The sequence below is a fragment of the Carlito syrichta genome, unplaced genomic scaffold (genome assembly GCF_000164805.1).
Source record: "Carlito syrichta isolate Samal-C Ts95f unplaced genomic scaffold, Tarsius_syrichta-2.0.1 Scaffold303646, whole genome shotgun sequence".
Lineage (NCBI taxonomy): Eukaryota > Metazoa > Chordata > Mammalia > Primates > Tarsiidae > Carlito > Carlito syrichta.
Genome location: NW_007247742.1, coordinates 130,317 through 158,087, shown reverse-complemented (window position 1 = coordinate 158,087; position 27,771 = coordinate 130,317). Strand labels below are relative to the sequence as shown.

At 39.2% G+C, this 27,771-nt stretch overlaps 1 protein-coding gene across 1 annotated transcript in view; it reads left to right on the top strand.

Moving 5' to 3' along the window:
- USP37 (ubiquitin specific peptidase 37) overlaps window positions 1-27,771 on the top strand; it is a 111,030-nt gene that overhangs the window by 698 nt on the left and 82,561 nt on the right. Inside the window, exons 2-7 of the mRNA XM_008058847.1 lie at window positions 4,633-4,693; window positions 6,806-7,029; window positions 12,105-12,276; window positions 18,591-18,691; window positions 23,803-23,981; window positions 25,046-25,120. Of these exons, the coding sequence (XP_008057038.1) occupies window positions 6,874-7,029; window positions 12,105-12,276; window positions 18,591-18,691; window positions 23,803-23,981; window positions 25,046-25,120 (683 nt within the window). The 5' untranslated portion in view covers window positions 4,633-4,693; window positions 6,806-6,873. The remainder of the gene's footprint in view (window positions 1-4,632; window positions 4,694-6,805; window positions 7,030-12,104; window positions 12,277-18,590; window positions 18,692-23,802; window positions 23,982-25,045; window positions 25,121-27,771) is intronic.

Sequence of the window (27,771 nt, the reverse complement as noted above, 5' to 3'; positions counted from 1 at the left end):
GCCACCCCAGCAGCAATCTACTGGGCTCTGGCGATCCTTCCACCTCGGCCTTCCAAGTAGCCAGGACTACAGGTGCACGCTATCATGCTCAACTAATTTTTTATTTATTGTAGAGATAAGGTCTCGCCTAGATGCCCGGGCTGGTCTTGAACCTGCAGGCTCAGGCAGTCTGTTCGCCTCGGCCTCCCAAAGTTGCTAGGATTACAGACTGAGCCCAGCCTGAACAGTAATTTTAATAATTGTGAAAACAATTAGGGAAAAGGGAATCTCTCGTGACATAAATAATTAATTCATTTTAAGTATCTGCTGCTTTCCTAAAATTGCTTTGATAAGAGAAATAACGTCACAAAGTTAAAGGACACTTTGTCTTAGGTTTATTGAAAGCTTAACTGTTGATGGATCATGCTTTATACTGAAAAAGAAACTTAGCTTTTTTTCTCTTCACCAAGTAGGGCAAGCCTGATAATGCAATAAATTGACAAAAGTAGATATTGTTAATTCACTTAGTGCAAAAGCAGGTAATGAACTATACTGATGCATTAAGAAAAAATTTTATTATATTGATTCTGCCAGTTTTATGTTCTGCATTTTTCAGGTTTTTTTCCGTAGAAGAGAGGTTGCTAGTAGAAATAGTTAAGAAAATGTTTAATATCCGAAGTAAAATTTTATACAATTATCCAAAACTGTGTTGAAATATTTGGGAGCCATAAATTAGAAAGACACAGAAGTAACTGATAACAATTTAAATTTCTCATATACTTTAGTGAACTTTGAAATATTTCTCTCTAAATTTTGTTAAATAATGTCATTTTTTTTTTTTTTTTTTTTTTTTGAGTTGGAGTTTCACTCGGTCGTCCAGACTGGAGTGCAGTGGCCGCTTCCGGCCACCGCAGCCTCGACCTACTGGACTCCGGCGATCCTTCCGCCTCAACCTTCCAAGGAGCTGGAACTACAGGCATGCACTACCACGCCTGGCTAATTTTTGATTATTGTAGAGATGAGGTCTCGCTGCCCAGGCGGGTCTCGAACCCGCGGGGTCAGGCAATCCACTCACCTCAGCCTCCCAAAGGCGCGGGATTACAGGCTGAGCCACCGAGCCCGGCTAATAATGTCATTTTTAAGTAATATTTTTTTGGGGGGTAATTAAAAGTCAGTGACTTTTACTTATTTTGGTCTGTAAGGCGAACACTATGGTAATGGGATTTTGTATTCTCTTTTATTTTGGCATCTTGGTCAATAATGACATATAAAGAAAGATAAGGCAATTTGACAAGAGATTGAACTTTTATTCTGGAGTTTCTTCGTTGAGCAGTGAACAATGTGAATCCCAGTTTGGGCAAATATACTAATTCTTAAAATAATGCACTCTGTAACTATGAATTAATCATTATTCTTCATAAATGATTTTTCTCCCACTGAATTTTTAACAAGGTATGCATAGGACAGCTTTGAATTTAGTGGAGATGTTCAGATGTACATAGAAAAAACTTAAATGTAGTCTTCAAAAGATGAGTTATGTGTAATATAGTACATAGCAATATTCTTGTAAAGAGCTTGGTAAATATAACCCTGTATTGACCCTAAAAAGGTACTTATGATTCCAGTATCTGTTGTATATTTTAACAGCAAATTGAATAAAATTGACAGTACTGATTTGTCCGTTATTCTTGAACAATGAGTTTCTGTTTCTTGTGTGTCAGATACTGTCCTATTGAGAATGTAGAGATTAAAGAACGTACTCCCTATCTTCAAATAGTGAAGTCTAGTTAGGGACAAAGAGTTTTAGACAATATAAAATACAGTCTGATAAATACTCTACTAGAAGTAAGAGCATAGAGTAAAATAGAAGGATAGAGAAGGATTTAAACAGCCTTAGTATGGATATGAGGGAGAGAACAAGTGAAAGGCAGTTAGAAAAGGCTTCTTAAGGCTGGGTGCAGTGGCTCATGCCTATAATCCTAGCACTTTGGATTGCCTGAGTCCACGGATTTGAGATCAGCCTGGGCAACATGGCGAAACCTCATCTCTACAATAAATAAAAAATTAGCTGGGCATGGTGACGCATGCCTGTAGTTCCAGCTACTTGGAAGACTGAGGTGGAAAGATCACCTGAGCCCAGCACGTCAAGGCTGGGTGGCTGTGAGCATGCCACTGCACTCCAGCCTGGGTGACAGAGTGAGACTCCAACTGGGGGGGAAAAAAAAGAAAGACAGTCTTCTTAAAGAGGGTAACATCTAAACTGAGTCTTGATTTTCCAGCCAGGGGAAGTAATTAAGGAGGGTTGGGGATGGGGAGAACACATAAAAATCCTCTAGATATGACCACAGTATGTGCAAAAATATAGTGGCTTGAGAACATACGACTTTTGGGAAATGTTATAAGTGATTCAGATGGCTAGATTTGGAGGGCTTATTGGAAATAGAGAGGTAAGCAGAGACTAGATCATGAAGGCCTTTATGTAATGTTAATGAGTGTAGATTTTATTGTGAGGTCAGTAGGGAGCCATTAAATGATATTAAGGAGAGGCATATAGTTTGATCTACAGTTCATTATAAAGCTGTCTGAAAGGTGTGTGGAGGTAGAATTGACAGGACTCTCCTCTGATCTTTAATTTCCAATCCAATACCAGTAATCATCAAGAAGGAAATCAAAGACTACTCTCATGTTTCTGTCATGGGAAACTGGAGTAGGAGAGAAACCAAGTATTCTTTGCAGAGCTGAGAGGCAAAGTGGAAAAAAAATCTCAAGGACATGTCCAACAATGAAGCACACAGTAGTAATTGCAAGAAAAAGTATTATAGCCGGGCTCGGTGGCTCAGCCTGTAAACGCGCGCTTTGGGAGGCTGAGGTGAGTGGATTGCCTGAGCTCGCGGGTTCGAGACCTGCCTGGGCAACTTGGCAAGACCTCATCTCTACAATAAATCAAAAAATTAGCCGGGCGTGGTAGCGCGCGCCTGTAGTTCCAGCTACTTGGAAGGCTGAGGTGGAAGGATCACCAGAGCCCAGCAGGTCGAGGCTGCAGTGTCTGGAAGCGGCCACTGCACTCCAGTCTGGGCAACAGAGTGAGACTCCAACTCAAAAAAAAAAAAAGAAAGTATTATGCAAAGTGAGAGAAGCCAGAGTCAGGAAACAGCATCGTGTATTATTCCATTTATATGAAATGTCTGAAAAGACAAATCTACATGGAGACAGAAAGTAGATGAGCAGTTACCTGCAGCAGGGAGAAGAATGGAGATTAACGGCAAATGGGGGGTTGGGTACAGTGGTACCAGCACTTTGGGAGGCCATGGTGGGAGGATGGCTTGAGTCCAGTAGTTCGAGGCTACAGTGAGCTATAATAATCACACTACTACACCCAGCCTGGGTGACAGAGCAGGACTTTGTCTCGAAAAACAAAAAATCAGGCTGAATGTGGTGACTCACACTGGTAATCTCTTCACTTTGGGAAACCAAGACAAGAGAATTGCTTGAGCCCAGGATGCCCAGCCTGGGCAACATAGTGAGACCTCCTCTCTAAAAAAGAAAAAAGGCAGGCATGGTGGCCACACACTTTTAGTCTCAGCTACCAGGGAGGTTAGGGGGAGGATCACTTAGGTCAAGGAGGTCAAGGCTGCAGCAAGCTAGCTATGATGACCCCACTGCTCTCCAGCCTAGGCAACACTGGGAGATCCTGCTTCAAAACAAAACAAAACAAACAAATAAACAAAAAATAAAAAACAGTAAATGGGCATAAGCAATCTTACTGGGGTCATGGAAATGTTTTAAAAACCAATTTACAGTGATTATTGCACACTTTGATAAATTTACTAAAAACTCATTGAAATGAGTGAACTATATGATATGTAAGATTCATCTCAATAGAGTTATTAAAAAATGGATGAACGGTTCCTAGATGAGTCCCTCAATATGGTGGGTGCTTAAGATATGGTGCTTCAAGCCGGGCTCGGTGGCTCAGCCTATAACCCCACGCCTTTGGGAGGCCGAGGTGAGTGGATTGCCTGAGCCTGCGGGTTCGAGACCTGCCTGGACAGGCAAGACCTCATCTCTACAATAAATCAAAAAATTAGCCGGGCATGGTAGCGCGCGCCTGTAGTTCCAGCTACTTGGAAGGCTGAGGTGGAAGGATCACCAGAGCCCAGCAGGTCGAGGCTGCAGTGGCTGGAAGCGGCCACTGCACTCCAGTCTGGGCAACAGAGTGAGACTCCAACTCAAAAAAAAAAAAAAAAGAAAAAGTATTATAAACATACACTGTTGGCCCGTATTTCTCTAGAGTTACCAATTTGAGCAAAATGTCATATTAACAGACAATTCTATAAATACTAATATACTCTATTACTTTGATGAATTAATATACCCAGCAAATTTTTCTGATATCTAATTCTGACCACAGTATACACTCCAAAAATTTTGATGAGATGAATGAAAAATCGTGACGGACTTATGATGCATAGTACTGTTTAACTGGTTTTTTTTTAGATTGGAAAATATAGTTTATATAGAAAGTAAATTAAAGAGAGAAAAAGAGGACATTCACCTCCCCAAGGTAGGGGAGGGGGCCCGAGCTTAAAGAAAGCATGGTCATGTTTAACTCTTGGAAGTGTTTTCATGTGTCTTTTATTTTATCTTCAATAGTTTGCTGTACAGTAACCTGAGTTCCCAAACTAGGAGACCCCAAACTGTATCCTGCCTGCAGGTGGGTTTTGTTTGATTTGTAGCTTTAAAAAATAAATTTGAATTAATTGCCCATAATTGAAAAATGGACAATTGTACATAAAATCTTGGATATCTTTTATTTTCTTGAAAAATTAGATGGTCTGGCAATGCTAGGCTCACTATTTCTTCGTGGTAATAATTGGCTAGATTGGGTAGCATTTGTTCAGATTTTGCCTATTTAAGCCAGTTTTGTTACCTGTCTGACCCCAGTAGGCAGTTGAGTTGATGACCTCTGTTAATATCTTATTATTGAGATCTTTGGAGAAAGAGGGATTATAGACAAGGAATAAATTCAGAAAATGCAAATTAATTCATTAATATTAATATCTGCTGTCTACTAAATACCTAGTATGTGTTATTTAATTTTGGAACCCTACATCATTTGCTCTTCCTATTTTATGGGGAAGAAAACTTACCGTTAGAGAAGGTAACTTACAAATTAGTAAATAATGGAACTGACTCCTCTAGATTTAGCATCCTTTTCCTTTGTGTATTGCCTTTACTAGCTTTTCTAGTTGAGCTATTTAGGCAGAAGCAATGTTTAATGGTTTTTAATTTATTAAATTATAAACAAGAATCCATTTTACTTTATATTTTAAAATTTTTTATTATATTTTAAGACATGGTCTCACTCTGTTGCTCAGGCTGGAGTGCAGTGGCATGATCCTAATTCACTGCAGCCTTGAACTCCTGGGCTCAGGTGATCCACCTACCTCAGCCTCCCAAACAGCTAGGATCACAGGCATGAGCCACGAAGCCTGGCCAAGAATTCATTTTGGAGGCAGTGTTTTTAGAGGTTTGAAAATGGTATAATTAAAATTCATTTTAGCAATTTTAGATGATGGCGTATTTATGTATATAATACTATTTGATAACATTCTGTGCTATTACTGTAGTTTTATTTACTTGCTGACTTTTGGTAAAGTTAGTTTGAAGAGTTGTAGACAGTCCATCATTGCTGTAAGTCATTTTTAAGTATTAAAAGTTTATTCAAGGACTGGGCATGATGGCTCACATCTGTTATCTCAGTACTTTGGGAGACCTAGGTGAGAGGATTGCTTGAGCCCAGGAGTTCATTACCTTCCTGGGCAACTTGGCAAGCCCTCATCTCTACAGTAAATAAAAAAATTAGCCAGGCGTGGTAGTACATGCCTGTCGTTCCAGCTACTTGGAAGACTGAGGCAGAAGGATCACCTGAGCCCAGCAGGTCGAGGCTGCGGTAGCCATGAGTGTGCCACTGCACTCCAGCCTGTCACCCAGGCTGAGTGAGTGCAAGTAGAGCAGTCATAGTTCACTGCAGTCTCAAACTCCTGGGCACAAGCGATCCTCCTACTGCAGCATCCCAAGTAATTGGGACTACAGGCACCAGCCACCACGCCCAACTCATGTAAAAAATTTTTTTGTAGTCAAATTCTTGCTGTGTTGCCTAGGCTGCTCTTGAACTCCTGGGCTCAAGCAATCCTCCCTCCTCAGCCTCCCAAAATGCTGGGATTGCAGGCATGAGCCATTGTGCCCAGCCTCGGTAAAGATTCTTTTTAGGAGTGGCAGTGTTAATTGTGAATGGTAGATTATTATTTGGAAGAGAGGTTATTTGTTTTCTCTAGCGATTAAATGATTTTCTCACATACTGTTAATTCTGGAGGTTGAACTTAGTTTGATTATTCTTAAAATTTTGTATTCATTTAATGTCTTTTATATATATGGGCGTACTTTTGGAAGGAAACATTTGGTGATATACTTCGATGTTTTGGAAGACACTTGATTCTAAGAAATAGCATAAGGTGACCGAAAATATTTTTTTACTTACTTTAGAATTCAAGACCCACTAGCAATATGAAGAAAGAAAAGAATCAACACTTTAATGGTGAAGACAATCACATTGAGAATGGAATCTTTCTTATTCCTAATTGGCGTGTCTTTAGTGACAGCAGTGTGGTTGTGAATGGTGCAAAATGTAGAATTTAGGCATTAATAGACATGGGGACCAGATATATGGCAAAGAAGGGAAGATGTACAGAAGAAATTAAAGATTGTTAGAAATTATTTTAATCACTAGTAAATTGTAACTTGTTATTTTATTTTTCTTCCTTAGGACCTGCCAGGTGAAGGTATATTTTTGCTTTTTAATTTGGCTAGAAGCAGTTTATTTTTAAAGAAAATATGTCTCCTCTGAAGATACATGGTCCTATCAGAATTCGAAGTATGCAGACTGGGATTACAAAGTGGAAAGAAGGATCCTTTGAAATTGTGGAAAAAGAGAATAAAGTCAGCTTAATAGTTCACTACAATACTGGAGGAATTCCAAGGATATTTCAGGTATTACCAAATTTTGATTTGTAACAGATCTTTAATTGGATCCTTTAGTAAATAGCTATTCTGTGCCATAATAAATAGTTGCCCACCCCCAGATTTCTTGCTTCTTATTTCTAGGACTTGAATACTTTTTTATGTGTGCATGTTTTATAAATTATTCAGCAGCATTGTTGGTGGTATATAGTATATAATATAGAGCAGCAAGTAGTTACCATTATTGAAAAGAAAACTGGCGGGAGGAAGTTGAGGAGAGTTTAGATACTGCGTGTCTAAGCTATTTATTTATTTATTTTTAGTTTTTGAGTTGGAGTCTCTCCCTGCTGCCCAGGCTGGAGTGCAGTGGCATGTTTAAGGCCATTGCAGCCTCAACATGCTGGGCTTAGGCAATCCTTCCACCGCAGCCTTCTAAGTAGCTAGAACTACGGGCATGCACCATGGGCATCACGCCCAGCTAATTTTATGATTTATTGTAGTGACGAGGTCTCACCAAGTTGCCCAGGCTGGTCTCGAAACCCTGGACTCAGGCAATCTTCCTGCCTTGACCTCCCAAAGTGCTGGGATTATAGGCTTGAACCACCGTGCCTGGCTTTATCTAAGCTATTTTAAAAACCATATTAAGATAACTTTATTGCTGTTATTGCTGTTTTCTTTTTCTTAACATATGATAGATTCATCACTGTTTAGTGTTAGCTTTTAACAAAATTTATTAGTGTCTTCTAAAAACCATTGTTTGCTTCCTGAATAATCCTGCCAAAGGTCATGGTATGTATCATTCTAGAATGATTGTTCAAGGTTATCTTTATAGCTATTTTCTTCTAACTAAACTTTTGAAGGATCCTCATTTTGTCACTCAAAAAAGAATTAATTTTGTTTTCATTTCTCTACTGCTTCCTTTATGCAGGCAAGAGTTACTCATGTTGATATGAGTTGAATTTAAGAACAATAATGTGTATACCCACTAATTGCTCATATCAATAAAGAAAAGGTTTTGTCAAATAGAGACTCATTTCTTTGAGTCCTTAGCCCAAGTTGACACTGAATAAATATTCAAATATTGAAGCAAACAGATCTTTGCAATTTCAACTTCATCTCAGTTCTAAAGCACTTTACATTCAACATTCATTTGTTTACCACCTGCAGGTTACTGTTGTGGATACTGTGCTAAAGACTAAGAATACAGAACTGAATGAGACGCCATGTCCCTTAAACTTAAAAGTAACCAAGTATATTTTCAGCTGTTAAAATGTCTCAAAGATAACTGAGGTAACAGAAGGAAGTGAGTGGTTTGTGCTCTGAGGATTTAGAGGCTAAATAGGAGTTTGACTAACTTAGTGAAGGTAAGGGTGGAAGTGATTTCTATACAGGAACAAACACATACAAGTGTGAGTCAACACTTAGGGAACCAGAAAGTTAAAATGAATGAGTAGTGAGGAATAAGTGACAGAAATAAGACTGAAGAGCTAAATAGGAACCAGATCTTGATGTTTCTTATTTTTCATAAAGAGAGCTCAGGTCCTAAGGAGCCAAAAATCTCATTTTCACCTTCCTTTGGGGGCTAGGCAGATGACTTTATTTCAAGAGATAGAAGGGAAAATGAAAAGGGCATGTAGGAGATTATTATTGGAGTTTAGGTGATGGACAAAATCTAAGAGAACCTGGGAGTGGAAGGAGCAGGAGTAGAAAATGGGAGATTTGAAGAGATTTCAAAAAGACTGAACTCATTAAATTTGGGAGATGAGGAAAAAGAGTTGGAAGATTTCCAAGTTTCTGAGTGGATGTCAGTCCTTTTTGTGTCCTCTGTGATAGAGAGCAGAAAGACGTGTGAGGATTGGGAGAGATGAGGTGTTGGGCATTCAGAAGGTGAATGACTGGAACTCCAAAGAGAGGTTGGGAATCCTTACCATATGAGTAGTTACTGAAATTGTGAAGCTGGATGGGCTTTTCCCTTGTTGAAGAAATCAATTTCAAGATTGTTCTCATTTTGTTTGTTAATGAACAAACTTTGTTTCATATATTAAGTAGTAAATTGATTGAAATAATAACTTTATGTTATTTTCCTTTTACATGCTAAACTGTTAATTTAAATATTTTGGAGTTAAAGCATCTAAAACTAGTTACTGTGTTTTCCTAGAGAATTTCTACTCAAGAACATAAATTTTAAGACCTATTTTGAAGCTTAAAATAGATACATATTTAAAATTAGAGTATAGTCTGATAAAATTGTTTTTCATCTGTCTAAAAATTGATAATGGTCATTTCTCCCTAGTTGAAAAAAATTGTGAATATGTTATTACTTCTTTGTTTATGCTGTTCAAGAGAGTATGTCTTCAGCAAAAGACAGCTTTAGAAACCTTTATGATGTTTGCTGAGGAGAATGAGGCTGCCTGGCTGGCAGGAATTATTTAGATAATAAACTATACAATCCACTAATTTAGCTTTGTAAAAATTCCATCTAAGAGAAAATAAAAGTTATTGCTTCATAGGACATTTCCAAAGTTTGGGAAAATTTAGATGAATGATCAAATCAGTTCTGTGGGGGAGTATTAATAAGCTAAGAATTCCAGGGTGCATGCTACCCTGAGTGATCTTTGTGATTGAATAAAAATTGAGTCTTCTTAGACAGTTAAGAAAAAAAGATGTTCTTATGTTGGTAAAGGATTATTTTTGATGTGTTTTTGAGAGTTAGGAATTCTTTTGAGGATTGTTTAATTGCTTGGATTAATGTATACTTTTACATTACAGCTAACTAAGCAATCTGCTAAATATCTTACAAGCTTGTTTTAAAAATGAAAAAGAAAAGACACTAATCCAATTGGTTTTCTAAACTGGTAATAGTATAGCCTTCAGACTCTGAAAATTGTTAACTCACTAGTTTTTATCCTCTAAAACTATATCTGAAAATAGAGGATTCCCTACCTTAAGATCAAGAGTGCTAGAATTACTCTGTAAAATTAATTTTGAACCTTTGTACTTGGAAGTTCCCTCTGAGGGGACATCATAAATCTAGCAAACTACTCTGATATCCCCTCTCAGGGGACATAAAGAGATTGCTGGTGATTATATGGGACAAAGTTATGTAAGCACAAATTTTTTAAAAAATGTATGTTTCCTTGAAGTTTTCCATTCAAATTGAAAAAGCAAATAAAGAGATGGAATATATACTGAGATACAATCACTTGAAAAGTGGTTTTCAGGAATCATGAGTACATCTTTCCATATCTTTAAACAATAGACTGGACAATAAATTATATTATTAATGTTGGAGGAAGAAAACAAGATTGCATTGTATGCCTGAATAGAAAAATACCAGGTGGAAGATGTCAAACATGTATCAGTGGACCTGCAAGGCATGAAGATGACTGTTTTACGTATTACCACGTTAGAAAAATACAAGATACAAAATTTTGATGTTTTGTTTTGTTTTGTTTTGTTTTTGAGTCTCACTCTGTTGCCCAGGCTGGAGTGCAGTGGCACAGTCACAGCCACTGAAGCCTTGACCTGCTAGGCTCAGGTGATCTTTCTGCCTTAGCCTTCTAAGAAGCTGGAACTATGCTACCACACCCAGCTTATTTTTATATTTATTTATTATTTATTTATTTATTTATTTGAGTTGGAGTCTCACTCTGTCGCCCAGACTGGAATGCAGTGGCCACTCCTGGCCACCGCAGCCTTGACCTGCTGGGCTCCGGCAATTCTTTCGTCTCAACCTTCCAAGTTGCTGGAACTACAGGCACGTGCTACCACACCCGGCTAGTTTTTGATTTATTGTAGAGATGAGGTCTCGCCAAGTTGGCCAGGTGGGTCTCAAACCCGTGGGCTCAGGCAATCCACTCACCTCAGCCTCCAAAGGTGCGGGATTATAGGCTGAGCCACCGAGCCCGGCTTATTTTTATTTTTTGAGTTGTAGTCTCACTCTGTCACCCAGGCTGGAGTGCAGTGGTGCATACTCACAGCCACCGTAGCCTTGGCCTGCTGGGCTCAGGTGATCCTTCCACCTCAACCTTCTAAGTAGTTGAGAAAACAGGCATGTACCACCATGCCTGGCTAATTTTTTGATTTATTGTAGAGATGAGGTCTCGCCAAATTTTCCAGGCTGGTCTCAAACTTGTGGGCTCAGGCAATCCTCTCACCAGCCACTGCACCTGGCTTAAAATTTTGATTTTTGGATCATAAATAAGTTCCTTGCCAGGTGTGGTAGCTCATTCCTGTAATCCCAGTTCTTTGGGAGGCAGAGGCGAGAGGATTGCCTGAGCCCACGGGTTCAAGACGAGCCTGGACAACATGGTGAGACCTCGTCTCTAAAGTTAAAAATTAAAAAATTAGTGGGGCAATGTGGGGCATGCCTATAGTTCAGCTACTTGGAAGGCTGAGGTGGAAGGATCACCTAAGCTCGGTAGGTCGAGGCTGCGGTGGCTATGAGCATGCCACTGCACTCCAGTCTGAGCAACAGAGTAAGACTCTAACTCTCAAAAATACATATGTAAATAAATAAATAAGTTCCTTAATGTCCACAATTCCATTGTAAGCCAAATATCATTACAGCAAAATAGTTGTTTCCAATGCTATACTATTTAATATGAAGTGATTCATTTTTCACTATTTCATAAAGTGCAGTCATCTTGCTGGTGGGTGATCCCTAAGAAATCTCTGAGTACAAAGCGTTAATAATAGAATAACTCCTCACTTAACATTGTTGTGAGGTTCTTGAAAACTGATCTGAAGTGAAATGATGTATGATGTAACCAGTCTTTTTTCCTCATCAACATTACAGTGAAACGTCATTGAAAGAAATTCTGTTATTTGAGGACCAGCTGTATGTGCCTTTGCTTAAAGTCAGTTTTCAAGAACCCACTGACATTATTAAATTAAGGAATTACTGTATGTGTTAACGTCTCCTAAAAGTTAAATCTTTGATTTAAATGTATCAAGAATTGGGAACTCTTTTTGGTTAAAAAAATTAAATTACTATGGAGAAGAGTGAGAAATATAACTTGGAAGGTATAAAATTTAGTGTTATACAAATTATTATGCTCCGTTATTATTTGATGATAAAATAATTTTCCTTTTGTTTTGATTAGCTAAGTCATAACATTAAAAATGTGGTGCTTCGACCCAGTGGAGCAAAACAAAGCCGCCTAATGTTAACTCTACAGGATAACAGCTTCTTGTCTATTGACAAGGTACCAAGTAAGGATGCAGAGGAAATGAGGTTGTTTCTAGATGCGGTTCATCAAAACAGACTTCATACAGGTGAGCGTGAATCGTCCCGGGGTCTGACATTAACAGTTTTAAAAGAATATGACTAGATTGCAGACCAGTATTTCTTATTAATATTGATGCAGAAATCCTCAACAAAATACTAGTGAACGGAATTCAATAAGCACATTAAACGTGTTATACACCATGAGCAAGTGGGATTTATTCCTGGAATTCAAGCATGGTTTAACATATGAAAAATCAATCTGTATAGTATACCTCATTGACAAAAAAGGACTGGAACTACATGATCATCTCATTTGATGCAGAAGAGTATGTGACAAAATTCGACACCTTTTCATGATAAAAACACGTAACAAACTAGGAGTAGTAAAAGCTGTATATGAAAAACCTGTAGCTAATATCATACTCAATGGTGAAAAACTAGAATCTTTTCCTCTGAGATAATAACAAGGCAAGTATGCCTGCTCTTGCTACTTCTATTCAACATAGTGCTGAGTGTCTTAGCCAGAGCAGTTAGGTAAGAAAAAGAAATAGCAGGTATTCAAATTGGAAAAGAAGAATTAAAATTATAGGTTTGTAGGCAACTTCATCTTGTATGTAGAAAACTTTAAAGATTCCACAGAAGAATGTTGACTAGAAATAGGAGGATTTAAATTAACAGTTGGGGAAAGTTACCTTGTTATGTAAATTTTAGGCACTTGCCTGTCTATATGAAACCTATTCCAAGGATTTATTTCTGCTGTGAAAAATGAGTGTATAAAAAATAATCATGCAATATGATCAGATTCCCCTACCTTCTCCAACCTCTTCCATTAAAAAAAAATACATATAAATATATATATATGCTAAAAAATATATATATATGTATATATTTTGAGTCAGAGTCGCTGTTGCCTAGGCACGATCTCAGCCACTGCAGCCTCAAACTGTTGGAATCAGGTGTTTCTTCTGCCTCAGCCTTCCAAATTGCTGGGACAACAGGCATGCACCACACTGCCTGGCTAATTTTTTGATTTATTGTGGAGACAAGGTCGCACCAAGTTCCCCAGGCTAGTTTCAAAACTCCTGAACTCAGGCAGTCCTCTCTCCTCCTCTTCTCAAAGTGCTGCAATTACAGGCATGAGCCACCATGCCCGGTCTTGTTTTCTTTTAATCCAAAAAAAAAAGGCACTTGGTGGGAGGTGGGGGGTGGGGCATTGCTTTTGCTTACTAAACTCTGGTCTGGTCATGTGGCTCTTTGAACTATGGTCAGGCCATGTTTCCCTAAGCTTTGGCCCCCTCCCCTATCTTGGGGAGGTAGATCGCCTCTTCCTCTCACTCTCTAGTATACTTTCTAAATAAACTGTATTTTCAGAAAAAGATTGGGTTTTTTTGTTTTTTGTTTTTTGTTTTTGAGTTGGAATCTCACTCTCTCGCCCAGGATGTATTGCAGTGGTATGCTCACGGCTACTGCATCCATGACCTGCTGGGCTTAGGTGATCCTACCTCCTCAGCCTTCCAAGTAGCTGGAACAGTAGACACACAGCACTACGCCTGGCTAATATTTTGATTTGTTGTATAGCCAAGATCTTGCCAAGTTGCCCAGGCTGGTCTTGAACCCCTGGGCTCAGGCAATCCTCTCGCCTCTACCTCCTACAGTGCTGGGATTATAAGTGTGAAACACTACACTCAACTACTGGCCCCCTTTTTTTTTTTGTTTGAGTCAGAGTCTTACAGCCACTGCATTCGACCTGCTGGGCTCAGGTGATCTTTTCACCTTAGCCTTTCAAATATCCAGAACTACAGGTGTGCACCACCACATCAAGCCAAAAAAAGTAACCAGGCGTGATGGCATGAGCCTTTAGTCCCAGCTACTCAGATTGCTTGAGCTGCAGTGAACTGTGCTGCTGCCCTCCACTTTAGAGACAGAGTGAGACCCTGTCTCTAAAAAAAAAAAAAGTTTAGTATAGTAAAAGTTTAGTTACTATTACTTATGTTTTACAGCTGACAGACTTTTAATTGAGTTTTTCCAACTTTACTATAACATAAAAAATACTGAGAAATGAAGGTATATTTTATCTCTCTTTTTTTTTTTTTTGAGGTAGAATCTCACTCTGTTTCCCAGACTAGAGTGCAGTGGCATGCTCCCGGCCACCGCAGCCTCGACCTGCTGGGCTCCGGCAATCCTTCTGCCTCTGCCTTCTAAGTAGCTGGAACTACAGGCGCGTGCTACCATGCCTGGCTAATTTTTTTTTTTTTTTAATTGTAGAGATGAGGTCTCACCAAGTTGCCCAGGTGGGTCTCGAACCCACGGGCTCAGGCAGTCCACTCACCTCAGCCTCCCAAGCGCAGGATTACAGTCTGAGCCACCGAGCCCAGCTTAATTTTTTATTTAGTGTAGAGACAAGGGTTCGCCAAGTTGCCCGGACTGATCTCGAACCCACGGGCTCAGGCAATCTACTCGCCTCAGCTTTCCAAAGTGCTGGATTACAGGCTGAATCACTGAGTCCGGCCTTACGGGACTTTTTTTTTTGAGTCGGAGTCTCACTCTGTCACCCAGTCTGTAGTACAGTGGCACACTCGTGGCCTGCTGGGCTCAGGCGATCTTTCTGCCTCAGCCTTCCAAGTAGCTGGAACTACAGGCATGCATCACCATGCCTGGCTAACTTTTTGATTTTATTGTAGAGATGAGGTCTCACCAAATTGACCAGGCTGGTTTCGAACCTGTGAGCTTAGACAGTCCTCTCACCTCGGCCTCCCAAAATGCTGGGATTATAAGTGGGAGCCACACCACGCCCATCCATAGGCTTTTTTTTTTTTTTTTTGAGTTGGAGTCTTTGTCGCCCAGGCTGGAGTGCAGTGGCACACTCACGGCCACCCCAGCATCGACCTGCTGGACTCCACCGATCCTTCCGCCTCAGCATTCCAAGTAGCCAGAACTACAGATGCGCACTGCCATGCCTGGCTATTTTTAAAAATTTTATTGTAGAGACGAGATCTCATCATGTTGCCTGGACTAGTCTTAAACCCATGGACTCAGGCAGTCCCCTTGCCTCGGTCTGCCAAAGTGCTGGGATTACAGGCTGAGCCCCTGAGCCTGGCCACAGGCCTTTTTTTTTTTAAGGAATAATCTGTTGTTTAAAATGAGTTTTTCACTGTTATTGTTACTCTCTGTCATCATCAATACTTTACTATTACTTATGTTTTACAGCTGACAGACTTTTAATTGAGTTTTTCCAACTTTACTATAACATAAAAAATACTGAGAAATGAAGGTATATTTTTCTCCTTGTCAAATAATAACTTTTTGTGGTTGCTTGCCATTTAATAACTAGTCATTATGTGGTTATGCCACTAAACCTGAGCTATGTTAATTTACTAAACTCTTGAATTTTAGCATCAAGAAATTGAGTACTATTTAAAATTCTTAGAATATGGTGGGGTCTATATCTCTATCTCTGTTTTAGTTTTATTTCATCATACCCATTGTACTAACTTAATCACTGTCTTAACAATTTATGTGTAAGAAAAGCATGTTTTTAAATACATTAGGGTGGAAAGCACAATAAATTATCTGTATATTGCAAATTTAAGTCTTTTGACTAAGTTAAAACAACATAACATACTGGAAAAATATGGGCTTTGGCCTTACACAGATTTGGATTGGAATTTTAGTTCTGCTTGTTATTTCCTGTGTGGATTCAGAACTTAACAAATCTGAATTTTAGTTTCCTCATCTCTAAAATGAAGGTTATATCACTTTAATTTTGGGATTTTTTTTTAAAGTATGAGTGCTCATAAACATAAAGCATGACTTCCATATGGTAGGCACTTAATAAGTCACTGATGTTTAATTAGAGTTAGATAGCTGTGGGCTTTACTTTTAATTCATTCTGTGATCTAGGGTAAGGCATTTTAATCTTCTAGGTCTAATTGCCTTAGCTGCCAAAAAATGACTTGTATGCTTTGCAGAGACTGGAGTCATAATGAATATAGAAGGACTTTGAAAAGTATAAAGCATTTAATATAAGCATGGCATTTCAAATCAGTGGACAAAAGACTAATATCTGAAAAACAGTGTTACCTACAAACAGGGCAACTAGCTGATAACATTTAGGAAGATAGTAGAAATGGATCCTTACCTTCATCTAAATAGGTTTCAAAACCGGATGCTATCGCTCATACCTGTAATCCCCTGCACTTTTGGAGGCTGAGATGAGAGGATTGACTGAGCTCAGAAGATAAAAACAACCTGGGCAACATGGCGAGACCTTACCTCTACAGTATATCAAAAAATTAGCTGGGCATGGTGGTGCATGCCTGTAGTACCAGCTACTTGGAAGGCTGAGGCGGAAGGATTGCCTGAGCCCAAGAGGTTGAGGCTGTAGTAGCCATGAACATGCCACTGCACTCCAGCCTGACAGAGTGAGAATCCAATTAAAAAAAAATTTTTTTTTAATAAAAATAACACTAGTAAATAGATTGCATGCTGATCAAAGATTTCAGTGTACAAAAATAAAATTATAGCAGTATTAAGGGGAAAGTGGGGCCAAATGCAATGGCTCATGCCTGAAATTCCAGCTTTTGGGAGGTCATGGTGCAAGGATCGATTGAAGCCAGGAGTTAGAGGCCAGCCTGAATAACATAGCAAGACCTGTCTCTACAAAAAAAATTGAAAGTAAGAGGAGGGATTAGACTTTAACATAATCTGTAGATAGAAAAGACCTTTCTAGGTATTATATAAAAATTAGAACCAATAAAGGAAAAGATTGATAGACTGTGTAAGCCATTTAGACAATCTCTCTGGCAAGAAAAAAAAAGAAAGGAAGAACATACTAACCAGCATGACAAAGTTAATATTGTTAATATAGAAAGACCTATTTTGTAAATCAGTAAGAAAAAAGACAACTGGTAGAAAAATGGACAAAAACTGCAAATAGGGAATTCAGAGAGAAAAATAGATGTCCCTTACTCGTGAAAAAAATCTCAACTTCACCCATAATTTTAAAAACTCAGCTTCTTACAACTACATTGGCAGCAGTGTGAAGGGAAGAAACTTCGAGTCTTTTTTTTTTTTTTGGAGGATTATGCGGTAATGTCAATTTAGTTTAAAATTGTATGTCCTTTAACCTAGCAATTCCTTTTTTTTTTTTTTGAGTCGGTCTTACTGTCACCCAGATTGGAGTGTAGTGGCATGCTTACAGCTGACACATCCTTGGCCTACTGGGTCAGCAATCCTGCCTTAGCCTTCCATGTAACTGGAAGTACAGGCACATGCCATTACAACCAGCTAATTTTTTGATTTATTGTAGAGGCGAGGTCTTGCAAAGTTGCCCAGGCTGGTCTTGAACCCCAGAGCTCAGGCAAACCTCTGGCCTCCACGTCCCAAAGTGCTAAGATTACAGGTATGAGCCACCATGCTTGGCAAACCCAGCAATTCTTATTCTACGTTTATCTTACAAAAGTCATTCCATTAGTAGAAGAAGATTTGTGAATGGATGTTAAGTATTGGTTGCAATCTTGAAAAATTGAAACATTCTAAGTGATCTTGGAATGAAAAATTGGCTAACCAAATTATACAGTAATTTTTTTTTTTTGAGTTAGAGTCTCACTCTGTCACCGAGACTGGAGTGCAGTGGCCACTCCCAGCCACCGCAACCTCGACCTGCTGGGCTCTGGCGATCCTTCCACCTCAGCCTTCCAGGTAGCTGGAACTACAGGCACGCGCTACCACGCCCGGCTAATTTTTTTTTTTTAATTGTAGAGATGAGGTCTCGCCAAGTTGCCCAGGCGGGTCTGGAACCTGCGGGCTCAGACAGTCCACTCACCTTGGCCTCCCAAAGTGCTGGGATTACAGGCTGAGCCACTGAGCCTGGCCAGCAAATATTTATATTGGAGAATTTATAGCTTTTTTTTTTTTTGCTTTGTATTTTATCCTTCTATTAAATGTTCTCAGATTTTTGTGTTATTTAATTTTTTTGTTTGATATTTCACAGCCTGGGCAACATAGTGAGACCTGTCTCTGCATAAAATTTTAAAAAAAAGTAGCCAGGCATGATGGCATGAGCCTTTAGTCGCAGCTACTCAGATTGTTTGAGCTGCAGTGAACTGTAGATAGTGCTGCTGCCCTCCACTTTAGAGACAGAATGAGACCCTGTCTCTAAAAAAAAAAGTTTAGTTACTGCATATATATATGATGTACATTTTGTCAGAAAGAATTGGTTGATAAACACTTTGATTTTATTTTTTTCCTGCTGCTACTGCTTCCATATCCTCAATATTATTTAAAAATAATGATAAATTTTTTTATTGAAGTAGTGACTTGGGGTTTTTTGTTTTTGTTTTTGTTTTTTTTTGGTCACCAGCTGTGAAACCTTCTCAGGGGTCTGGTAGTTTTGGAGCCATTCTGGGCAGCAGGACCTCACAAAAGGAAACCAACAGACAACTTTCTTACTCAGACAATCAGGTATGTTCTTTTGAATTATTTTAGCTTTTTAAAAAATTAATAAGTTATAGACATTGTATAAGGTAGTTTCAAGAAGTAGGATTTAGGCTGTAATGCCTAGTTTTTCTGGCATTGACACAAGGGTATTTTCTACATATCTGAAATTTATCATTTTAGCCATCTCAATCTCTGCAGTGATTTTTATGAAAATCGTTCTACTGTTGATCACATTATTCCCTTTTTACGTGTAGTTTTGTTAAACACAGTCTTTGATGTCTCATGAGCATCATTGTGAACCACAGTAGGTTGTAGTTTTTAAAGGCATGGCTTTGGAGTTAGATGTAGGTACAAGACTTGGTTCTGCCATTTAATAGCTGTGGATCACTGGGGAAGTTCCTTTAGTATTCTGGAACCTCAAAACTCATCTGTAAAACCGAGACAGCAATAATATTTTGAAAGGTTGCTCATTACATGAGGTAATGCATGTAAAAGTGCTTAACCTACTGTATATGGTATCACATACTAACAGCCCTATAAATGCTTTGCTGCTGTTTTATCTCTGATGCCCTTTGAACCTGTTCTATATTATGAACATTGCCTCTATACTATAGGATACCAGGCTGTTTTGTTGAGATCTTCTGTTTGCTTTATTAATAATTTGTTTTTTTCTCTCTAAGATGGGGCGATCTTTCTGTTTCCTAGGCTGGTCTTGAACTCCTGGACTCAAAACAGTCCTCCCTCTTTGGCCTTCCTCCTGAGTAGCTGAAATTACAGGCATGAACCACCATTTCCTACTTTAGCTGTTTAAATAGTATTTCTTTTATAAATATTATGTAGCTAGTTGTGAGGCTTGCTGTGCACCAGTAAATACTTTTACTGCAACTTAGCAGTCCATATGTCTCTTTTAATTGGTTTTGCAAAGGAAAACCAGTCATAAAGTGAGAGAAACTTTGAAACTCATTTGTAAGTAAATTTATGTGTTCTGTTTGGCTGTGCAAAGAGGAGATTGATTACTTAGTCCATTTACTGGACTAAGCAATGAGTAATTTTCATTTTTGTTAGATTCTTTTTATGGGTTAAGTTTTTGGGGAGACATTTTTATTGCGGTATAATATCCAGTAAACTGTACATAAGTTAAAGTACAGTTTGATATGTTTTGACTTATGTATACATCCTTAAAATCATCACCATAATCAACATAACCCTTAAAAGTCTTCGTCCCACTTTGTAATCCTCCTCTCTGGTCCTTGTTCAGAAATAACCACTGATATGCTTTCTGTCACTATAGATTAGGTTGTATTTTCTGGAGTTTTATATATGAATAAATGGAATCAATATATCATTTTTGGGGGTTTGGAGTCTGGCTTCCTTCACTCAGTATAATTATTTTGAGATACATTTGTAGGTAGGAATTTAAATTGTTGGAATTTTTTTTTAATTTTAAAGATGTGGGGTACAATTCAAGATTAGGTATACAAACACTGATTATGCAGGCACCCTTGTTGATGAGGTGTGCTCCTCTCTCCCCTAGCAGTTTCCCTTAACTGCCAATCCCACCCCCTCTCTCCTGACAGTTTCCCACTACTGCTGATCCCTTTCTTATAGTATTATAATTGTTCAAGGTCCACTTATGAGTGAGAACATATGGTACTCTGTTCTTTGTTTCTGTGATAGATCACTGAGTATGATCGACTTTAAGTCCATCCAAGTTGCTGCGAAGTCCATATGTTCGTCCTTCTTTATGGCTGCATAATATTTCATTGTGCATATGTACTACCTTTTTTTTTTTAATCCTGTCCAGCTTCAATGGGCAGCATCGTTGGTTCCATGTTTTTGGTATTGTGAATAGAGCTGCAACAAACATACGTGTGCAGATATCTTTTTTGTAGAATGATTTGAGTTCCTCCGGGTATATTCCCAATAGGGGAATTACTGGATCATATGGAAGGTCCATTTCCAGTTCTTTCAGAAATCGCCACACTGTCTTCCAAAGAGGTTGCACTACTTTGCATTCCCACTAGCAGTGTAGAAATGTTCCTTTTTCTCCCCATCCTCGCCAGCATCTGTTGTTTTATTAAGGAGGCCATTCTTACTGGGGTTAGGTGGTATCTCAGTGTGGTTTTGATTTGCATTTCTTTGATGATTAGTGAGGCTGAGCACTTTTTTATGTGTCTGTTGGCTGCACGTATTTCTTCTTTTGAGAAGTATCTATTCATGTCTTTTGCCCACTTTTTAGTGGGGGGTGTTTGTTTTTTTCCTTTCTGCATGTTTGAGTTCCTTGTAGATCCTAGATGTTAGGTCTTCGTCAGATATACTGTTGGCAATTATTTTTTCCCATTCTGTGGGCTATCTCCCCACTCTCTTGACAGTTTGTTTTGCTTTGCGGAAGCTTATCAGTTTGATAAGGTCCCACTTATCTCTCTTATTTCTTTTTTCTTTTTTTTTTTTTGAGAAATCAGAATTTATTGACAAAAACTCCTACAGTGGGAGGGGACCCAAAGGGGTTGCCCCTATCTTATTTCTTATGGTATGGGCACTTAGGGTTCTGATCAGGAATTGGTTGCCAGTTCCAATTTCCATAAGGGTGTCTCCTGCATTTTCTAAGATTCTTATAGTTTAAGGCTTTATGTTTAGTTATTTGATCCTTTTAGAGTTAATTTTTGTGTATGGTGATAGGTAGGTGTCCTGTTTCAATCTTCTGCCTGTGGTTAGCCAGTTTGCCCAGCACCATTTACTGAATAGGTTCTCCTCTCCCCAGTGGTTGGGGAGATTTTGTCAAAGATGAGTTGGTTGAGAAATTGAGGCTTTGCTTCCAGAATCTCTATCCTGTTCCTGTTGGTCTATGAGCCTGTTCTTGTACCAGTACCAGGCTGTTTTGATTATTGTTGGTGGTTGAAGTGGTAGGATCTTTTGAGTCCAGGAGTTTGACACCAGCCTAGGCAGCATAGTAAAATTTTGTCCCTACAAAAAAAAATTTAAAAATTAGCTAGAAATGTTAGCATGTACCTATAGTTCTAGCTACTTGGGAGACTGAGGCTGGAGGATCGCTTGAGCCCAGGAAGTTGAGGCTGCACTGAGCCATGATCGTGCTACCTCACTCTAGTCTGGGTAACAGGGTGAGAACCTAACTGAAACAAATGAAACAAAAGGTAAATGTTGACTTTTGAAACTTTTATTTTGGTTTTATTTATATGTATGTATAGTAGGTTCTGATGTAAAATGTTTCTTTAGGGTTGTGGTCAAAATTTTGAAAGTTTCAAAATTGTACATATAATGTACTATCATTTGCATAGCAAAAATAATTTAAAATTGTTTTTATTAGCATAACAAAACAAGGGAAGGATATTTATAAGAACTGAGTGGGTGGGAAGGGGATGATAGTAAGATTTCTCTATCTATGGCTTCTAATATTACTTTAATTTTTGAGCCTTGAGAATTTATCATCCACTTGAAAATAAACTTAACTTTTAAACCATTAATCCATTTAATCTTAGAGGTTTTAAAATTTCCTATCCTAAGACTATAATTCTGTAAAAAGAAAGTAATTGGACATATCTTTCATAGAGAAATCACATAGTTCTTAATGTAGAGTTGTAAAACTTAACTAGTAGAGTATCGTGTAAAGCTCTAAAGTTTACATTGCTATATTCTCTCTGAATGTTTTTGCTGTGTCTTTGGGGGTAGACTTGGTTAGTCTTCTGTTGGTGAACTCTATTTCACCTTCCCTCTCCCTATGATTTGTTCGATTACTCTAAACTAGAACCTTCCCAAGAGTCATGATACTATTTTGTTGGTTTTTAAGTATGGTAACTAAATGTCATTGTTGTTCATTCTTGACTTATCATAATCATAATTGAATATTTTTTTCTCCAAAGATCAGTTCCCATGCTGGTCATTAGAGCCATGTCTTTGTGTGTCTCTCTCTCTTTTTTTTTTTTTTTTTTTGAGTTGGAGTTTCACTCTGTCACTCAGGCTGGAGTGCAGTGGCACGTTCCCGGCCACCGCAGCCTCAACCTGTTGGGCTCCAGTGATCCTTCCACCTCAACCTTCCAAGTAGCTGAAACTACAGGCGTGCACTACCACACCTGGCTAATTTTTTGATTTATTGTAGAGATGAGGTCTCGAACCCGTGGGCTCAGGCAATCCACTCACCTTAGCCTCCCAAAGCACGGGATTACAGGCTGAACCACTGAGCCCAGCTCTCTCTCTTTTTTTTTAAATTAGGAATTCAAAACAGGCTTCTTGCCTTCTACCTCCAGATGTCCTGTAAAATTTTCAAGTTTTCAAGAACGCTGGAGGAAAATAAATGTCACACACTCAGTTTCTCACACTGACTATATATTAGAATCAACTGGAATCCTTAAAATAAAAGCCAAAAAACTGATGAATAAGCCTCACCCCAGACCAATAATGGTAAAATCTCTAGAGACATATCAACTTTTTTTTTTTAGAGGCTAGGTACTTGCTCTGTTGCCTCGGCTGGGGTGCAGTGGTGTGATCATACCTCACTGCAGCCTCAAACTCTTGGCTCAATGGATCTTCCCACCTCAGCCTCCCGAGTAGCTAGGACTACAGGCCTGCATTGCCATGCCTGCCAATTTTTAAAAATTTTTTGTAGAGATGGGGGTCTCACATTGTTGCCAAATCCTGACCTCAAGTTGTCCTCCCATTGGGGTGGGATTACAGATAGGGGAGCCACTGCACCTGACTCCATTTGCATTATTTATTTATTTATTTATTTAATTTTTTTGAGTTGGAGTCTCACTCTGTCGCCCAGACTGGAGTGCAGTGGCATGCTCCCGGCCACCACAGCCTCGACCTACTGGGCTCCGGCGATCCTTCCGCCTCAGCCTTCCAAGTAGCTGGAGCTACAGGCACGCACTACCACGTCTGGCTAATTTTTTTTTTTTGATTTGTTGTAGAGATGAGGTCTCGCCAAGTTGTCCAGGCAGGTCTCGAACCCGCAGGCTCAGGCAGTCCACTCACCTCAGCCTCCCAAAGTGTGGGATTACAGGCTGAGCCACCAAGCCCGGCTCTATTGGCATTTTTTGAAGCTTCCCTTTTGACAATTGCTGATCTAAAAGTATTTCAATTAATTTGAAGATTTAACTTCTCAAACTTTATCCTTACAGGCCTCTTCAAAAAGAGGAAATTTGGAAACAAAAGATGATATTCCATTTCGAAAAGTACTTGGTAATCCAGGTAGAGGATCGATTAAGACTGTAGCAGGAAGTGCAATGGCTGTTACTCGGACGATTCCTTCTTTGACATCTACATCAACACCTCTTAGATCAGGGTTGCTAGAAAACCGGTAGGAAAGACTTTTTTCCTTCATCATTAGGTGTACCTGTTTATAAATGTCCTATAGGCCTTTTAGAATGTCTAATAATTTGTGGAGAAAAAGAAGTTGAATACAGTTTTTGGTAAAGGATTGCAAGTACTTGTCATATGGTGATTGTGTCAGTACATATATTGCCCATGCAGCTATACAGTTTATCAATTTAACCTATTTCCTGTTTAGGAAAAAAAATGCGTCTTGCTGCCATGTTCAATTTTATATAACATGCTCTTTGAAGCTGAAGTAAATCTGACTAGCTTTTCAATGTGAAAAATATAAAAACTGTTCTTGGAATTATTTCTAATAAGACTTGTCTCTAATTCTAAAAGAATTTATAAAAAAGAAAAAGAGAATTACTATATTTTGTAAATGGAAATACCACTACTAAAAACAAAATGCTCTAAATAGAAGGATGTCATTTGTTTCCAAAGACTATCGATATACTAGCCTATTGATATACTAGATAATAGATGGTAAAAATAATAGAAGCAAGATGTTTAGTGGCAAACTTTGGGGGTAAGGTTAACTGCAGTCTACGAGTTACCTTGGGGTAAACGAATACTGCTGCTGTAAGCGCCACCAGCACGTATTTTTGGGACAAATAGGAAAAGGGTTAAATATGGTGTAAAGAATTAGATGGCCAGGTGCTGTGGCTCACACCTGTAATCCCAGCACTTTAGGAGGTCGAAATGAAGGATTGCCTGAGCCCACTGTTTAAGAACAGCCTGGGCAATCTGGCAAGACCTCATCTCTACATTAAATCAGAAAATTAGCCGGCATGGTGGCACGTGTCTGTAGTTCCAGCTACTTGGAAGGCTGAAGCGGAAGGATCACCTGAGCCCAGCAGGTTGAGGCTGTGGTGGCTGTGAGCGTGCTACTGCACTCCAGCCTGGGCGACAGAGTGACTCTAACTCCAAAAAAAAAAAAGAATTAGAAACAGTGGTCGCATTTCCTGTCCTTGAATATAGTAGATTATAATTTTTAGTCATATGAATTATGACTTTTTAAAAGTAACCTTTTATCTCTGCTCTCTGTAGGACTGAAAAGAGGAAAAGAGTGTTATCTGGCTCAGAGTTGAATGAAGATTATCCTAAGGAAAATGATTCATCATCGTAAGTTGCTTTAAGAGCCTTTATGGTACTAGATCAGTGTTTCCTTTACTGGTAATTATAACCACTGAGTACGATTGAAGGAATGATGTTTTTGTTTGTTTTTATTATTATTATGTTTTTAGAGACAGGGACTCACTCTGTCACTCAAGCTGGAATGCGGTGGTGCAGTCATAGATCACTGCAGCCTCAAATGCCTTGGCCCAAGCAGTCTTCCCACCTTAGCCTCCAAACACTGCAGGCAATCACCACCTTCCCTGGCTAATTTTTTTATTTTTCTAAGAGATAGGATCTTACTATGTTATCCAGGGTGGTCTTGAACTCCTGTCCTTAAGCTAGCCTCCCACCTTGGCCTCCCAAAGTGCTGGAATTACAGGCATGAGCCACCATGCCCCATCTACTTTTAGGGCCTTTGTGGCACTAGATCAGTGTTTATTTTACTGGTAATTATAACCATTGGAGATAATTGAAAAATTGTGTTTAATTTATGAGAGTTTCAAAGATAGCACAGCAGAATTTAAAGAGTTTTGGTGATCATAGACTGTAGGCTCAATAGAGCGGGAAATTGGCCATTGGTATTGCTTTGGTCATTTCATTGCATCTCTCCTATTCTGCCTTGTTTGCTTGTTTGTAGAGACACGGTCTCACTATGTTGCCGAGACTTGCCTTCTACTCTCAAGCGATCCTCCTGCCTAAGCCTCCCAAAGTTCTAGGATTATAAGTATGAGCTACTGTGCCTAGCCTATCCTGCTTTTTTAAATCTGCAATGCTTAAAGGAAGACTAGAGCTGAAGAACTCTAAACAAGTGTTCCTTGTTGGCTGCTGTTTTAGTGTGAACCCCATTCTTCTTCTTCTTTATGCTTTAAAAATATTATTATTATTTACTTTACTCGTGTAAAATATTAGCCTCAGGGTAAAAAGAGGTGAACCTACTTAGGTTCTAGGCAGGGAGCATTAGCCTTTCAGAGGCATTTTCTGGGTTAAACAAAAGGGAATCTGTAGCAGGCAGTTATCAGCTCATAATCCTCTTTCTTTTCTTTTTTCTTTTTTTTTTTTTGAGTTGGAGTCTCACTCTGTTGCCCAGACTGGAGTGCAGTGGCTGCTCCTGGCCACCGCAGCCTCGACCCGCTGGGCTCCGGCGACCCTTCCGCCTCAGCCTTCCAAGTAGCTGGAACTACTGGCCCATGCTACCACGCCTGGCCAATTTTTTGATTTATTGTAGAGATGAGGTCTTGCCAAGTTGCCCAGGTGGGTCTCGAACCCACGGGCTCAGGCAATCCACTCACCTCAGCCTCCCAAAGGCGCGGGATTACAGGCTGAGCCACCGAGCCCGGCTCTCTTTCTTTTTATGCAAGGAATGTTTTGTTATCTTTCAGGAGAGAATAACAGTTATCAATCAGTACTTCAGAAGGGAGTTGGGGAAAAGCCACAGAAACTTTAAATGTTAACTGGTTTACTGCTGTAATACATGTAAAAGTCTGAGTAGGTGATAGAACTGGTGTCTCAAACTGTAATCACCATGGATCAGATTCCTTATATCTTGTTGATCTGTCATCCTTAATAAGTAGCTCCCATTTTGTGGACCAAGATAGTTGCTTTAGTCCACTTTTATGTTTCCTTTCCTGTTAGTGGAAAGGAGCAAAGGGAGTACATACTGCTAGACTGGAAATTGTACACACCACTTTTGTGCATATCACATTGGCCAGATAATTGTATACACCGCTTTTGTGCATATCGTATTAGTCACATAGTTAATATAAAGTTTTGGGAAAGTCTGGGTACTATGCCTAAGTTTTGACTATTTTGGCACAAAGATACAGTGGTTACATGAGGACAGCTAGCTAATAGCCTACCTTAGTTTACTCCTCTGGCCACTGAAATAACCCAGTTAACCATTCTTCCCATACATGGAACACCCTTATGCTCATCCTAATGGAGACAGGTTCCAAGTCTCATGTGAATATCATATCTAGCTCAGAGTTTAGGATGTCTGAGTGATCCTTCTGTCTAGATGCAGTCTTCTCCATAAGGTCCAAATATGCCTAGGACCGTGCCCTTCATGGTCTGATACCCCAAAACTAAAAGACAAGTTAATCTGTATATCCTGCCTCTAGTCTACAAGCACACGTCATTATACGTTGCTAGAGTAGGTACAGAATAATCACAATAAAACTTTCTGTTCCCTTACCCGTTATACTTCATGTGACCCCTGTTGTAGATTTTCTTTTTTCTGTTTTCTTTGAAAGCTGTCACTGGGGCAGATTTTGAATACTGTTCTTCATCAGGGCCACATAACTTTTGTAGCCTGCTTTGTGCAAGTTTAGAAGTGTCCTGGAGGCTAGAAGTTTTAGAAGTCTAGAAGATTTTTTTTTTTTTTTTTAATTTTTATTTATTTATTTATTTTGAGTTGGAGTCTCACTCTGTTGCCCAGACTGGAGTGCAGTGGCCGCTCCTGGCCACCGCAGTCTCGACCTGCTGGGCTCCGGCGATCCTTCCGCCTCAGCCTTCCAAGTAGCTGGAACTACAGGCGCATGCTACCACGCCCGGCTTATTTTTGATTTGTTTTAGAGATGAGGACTCACCAAGTTGTCCAGGTAGTTCTTGAACCCGCAGGCTCAGGCAATCCACTCACCTCAGCCTCCCAAAGGTGCGGG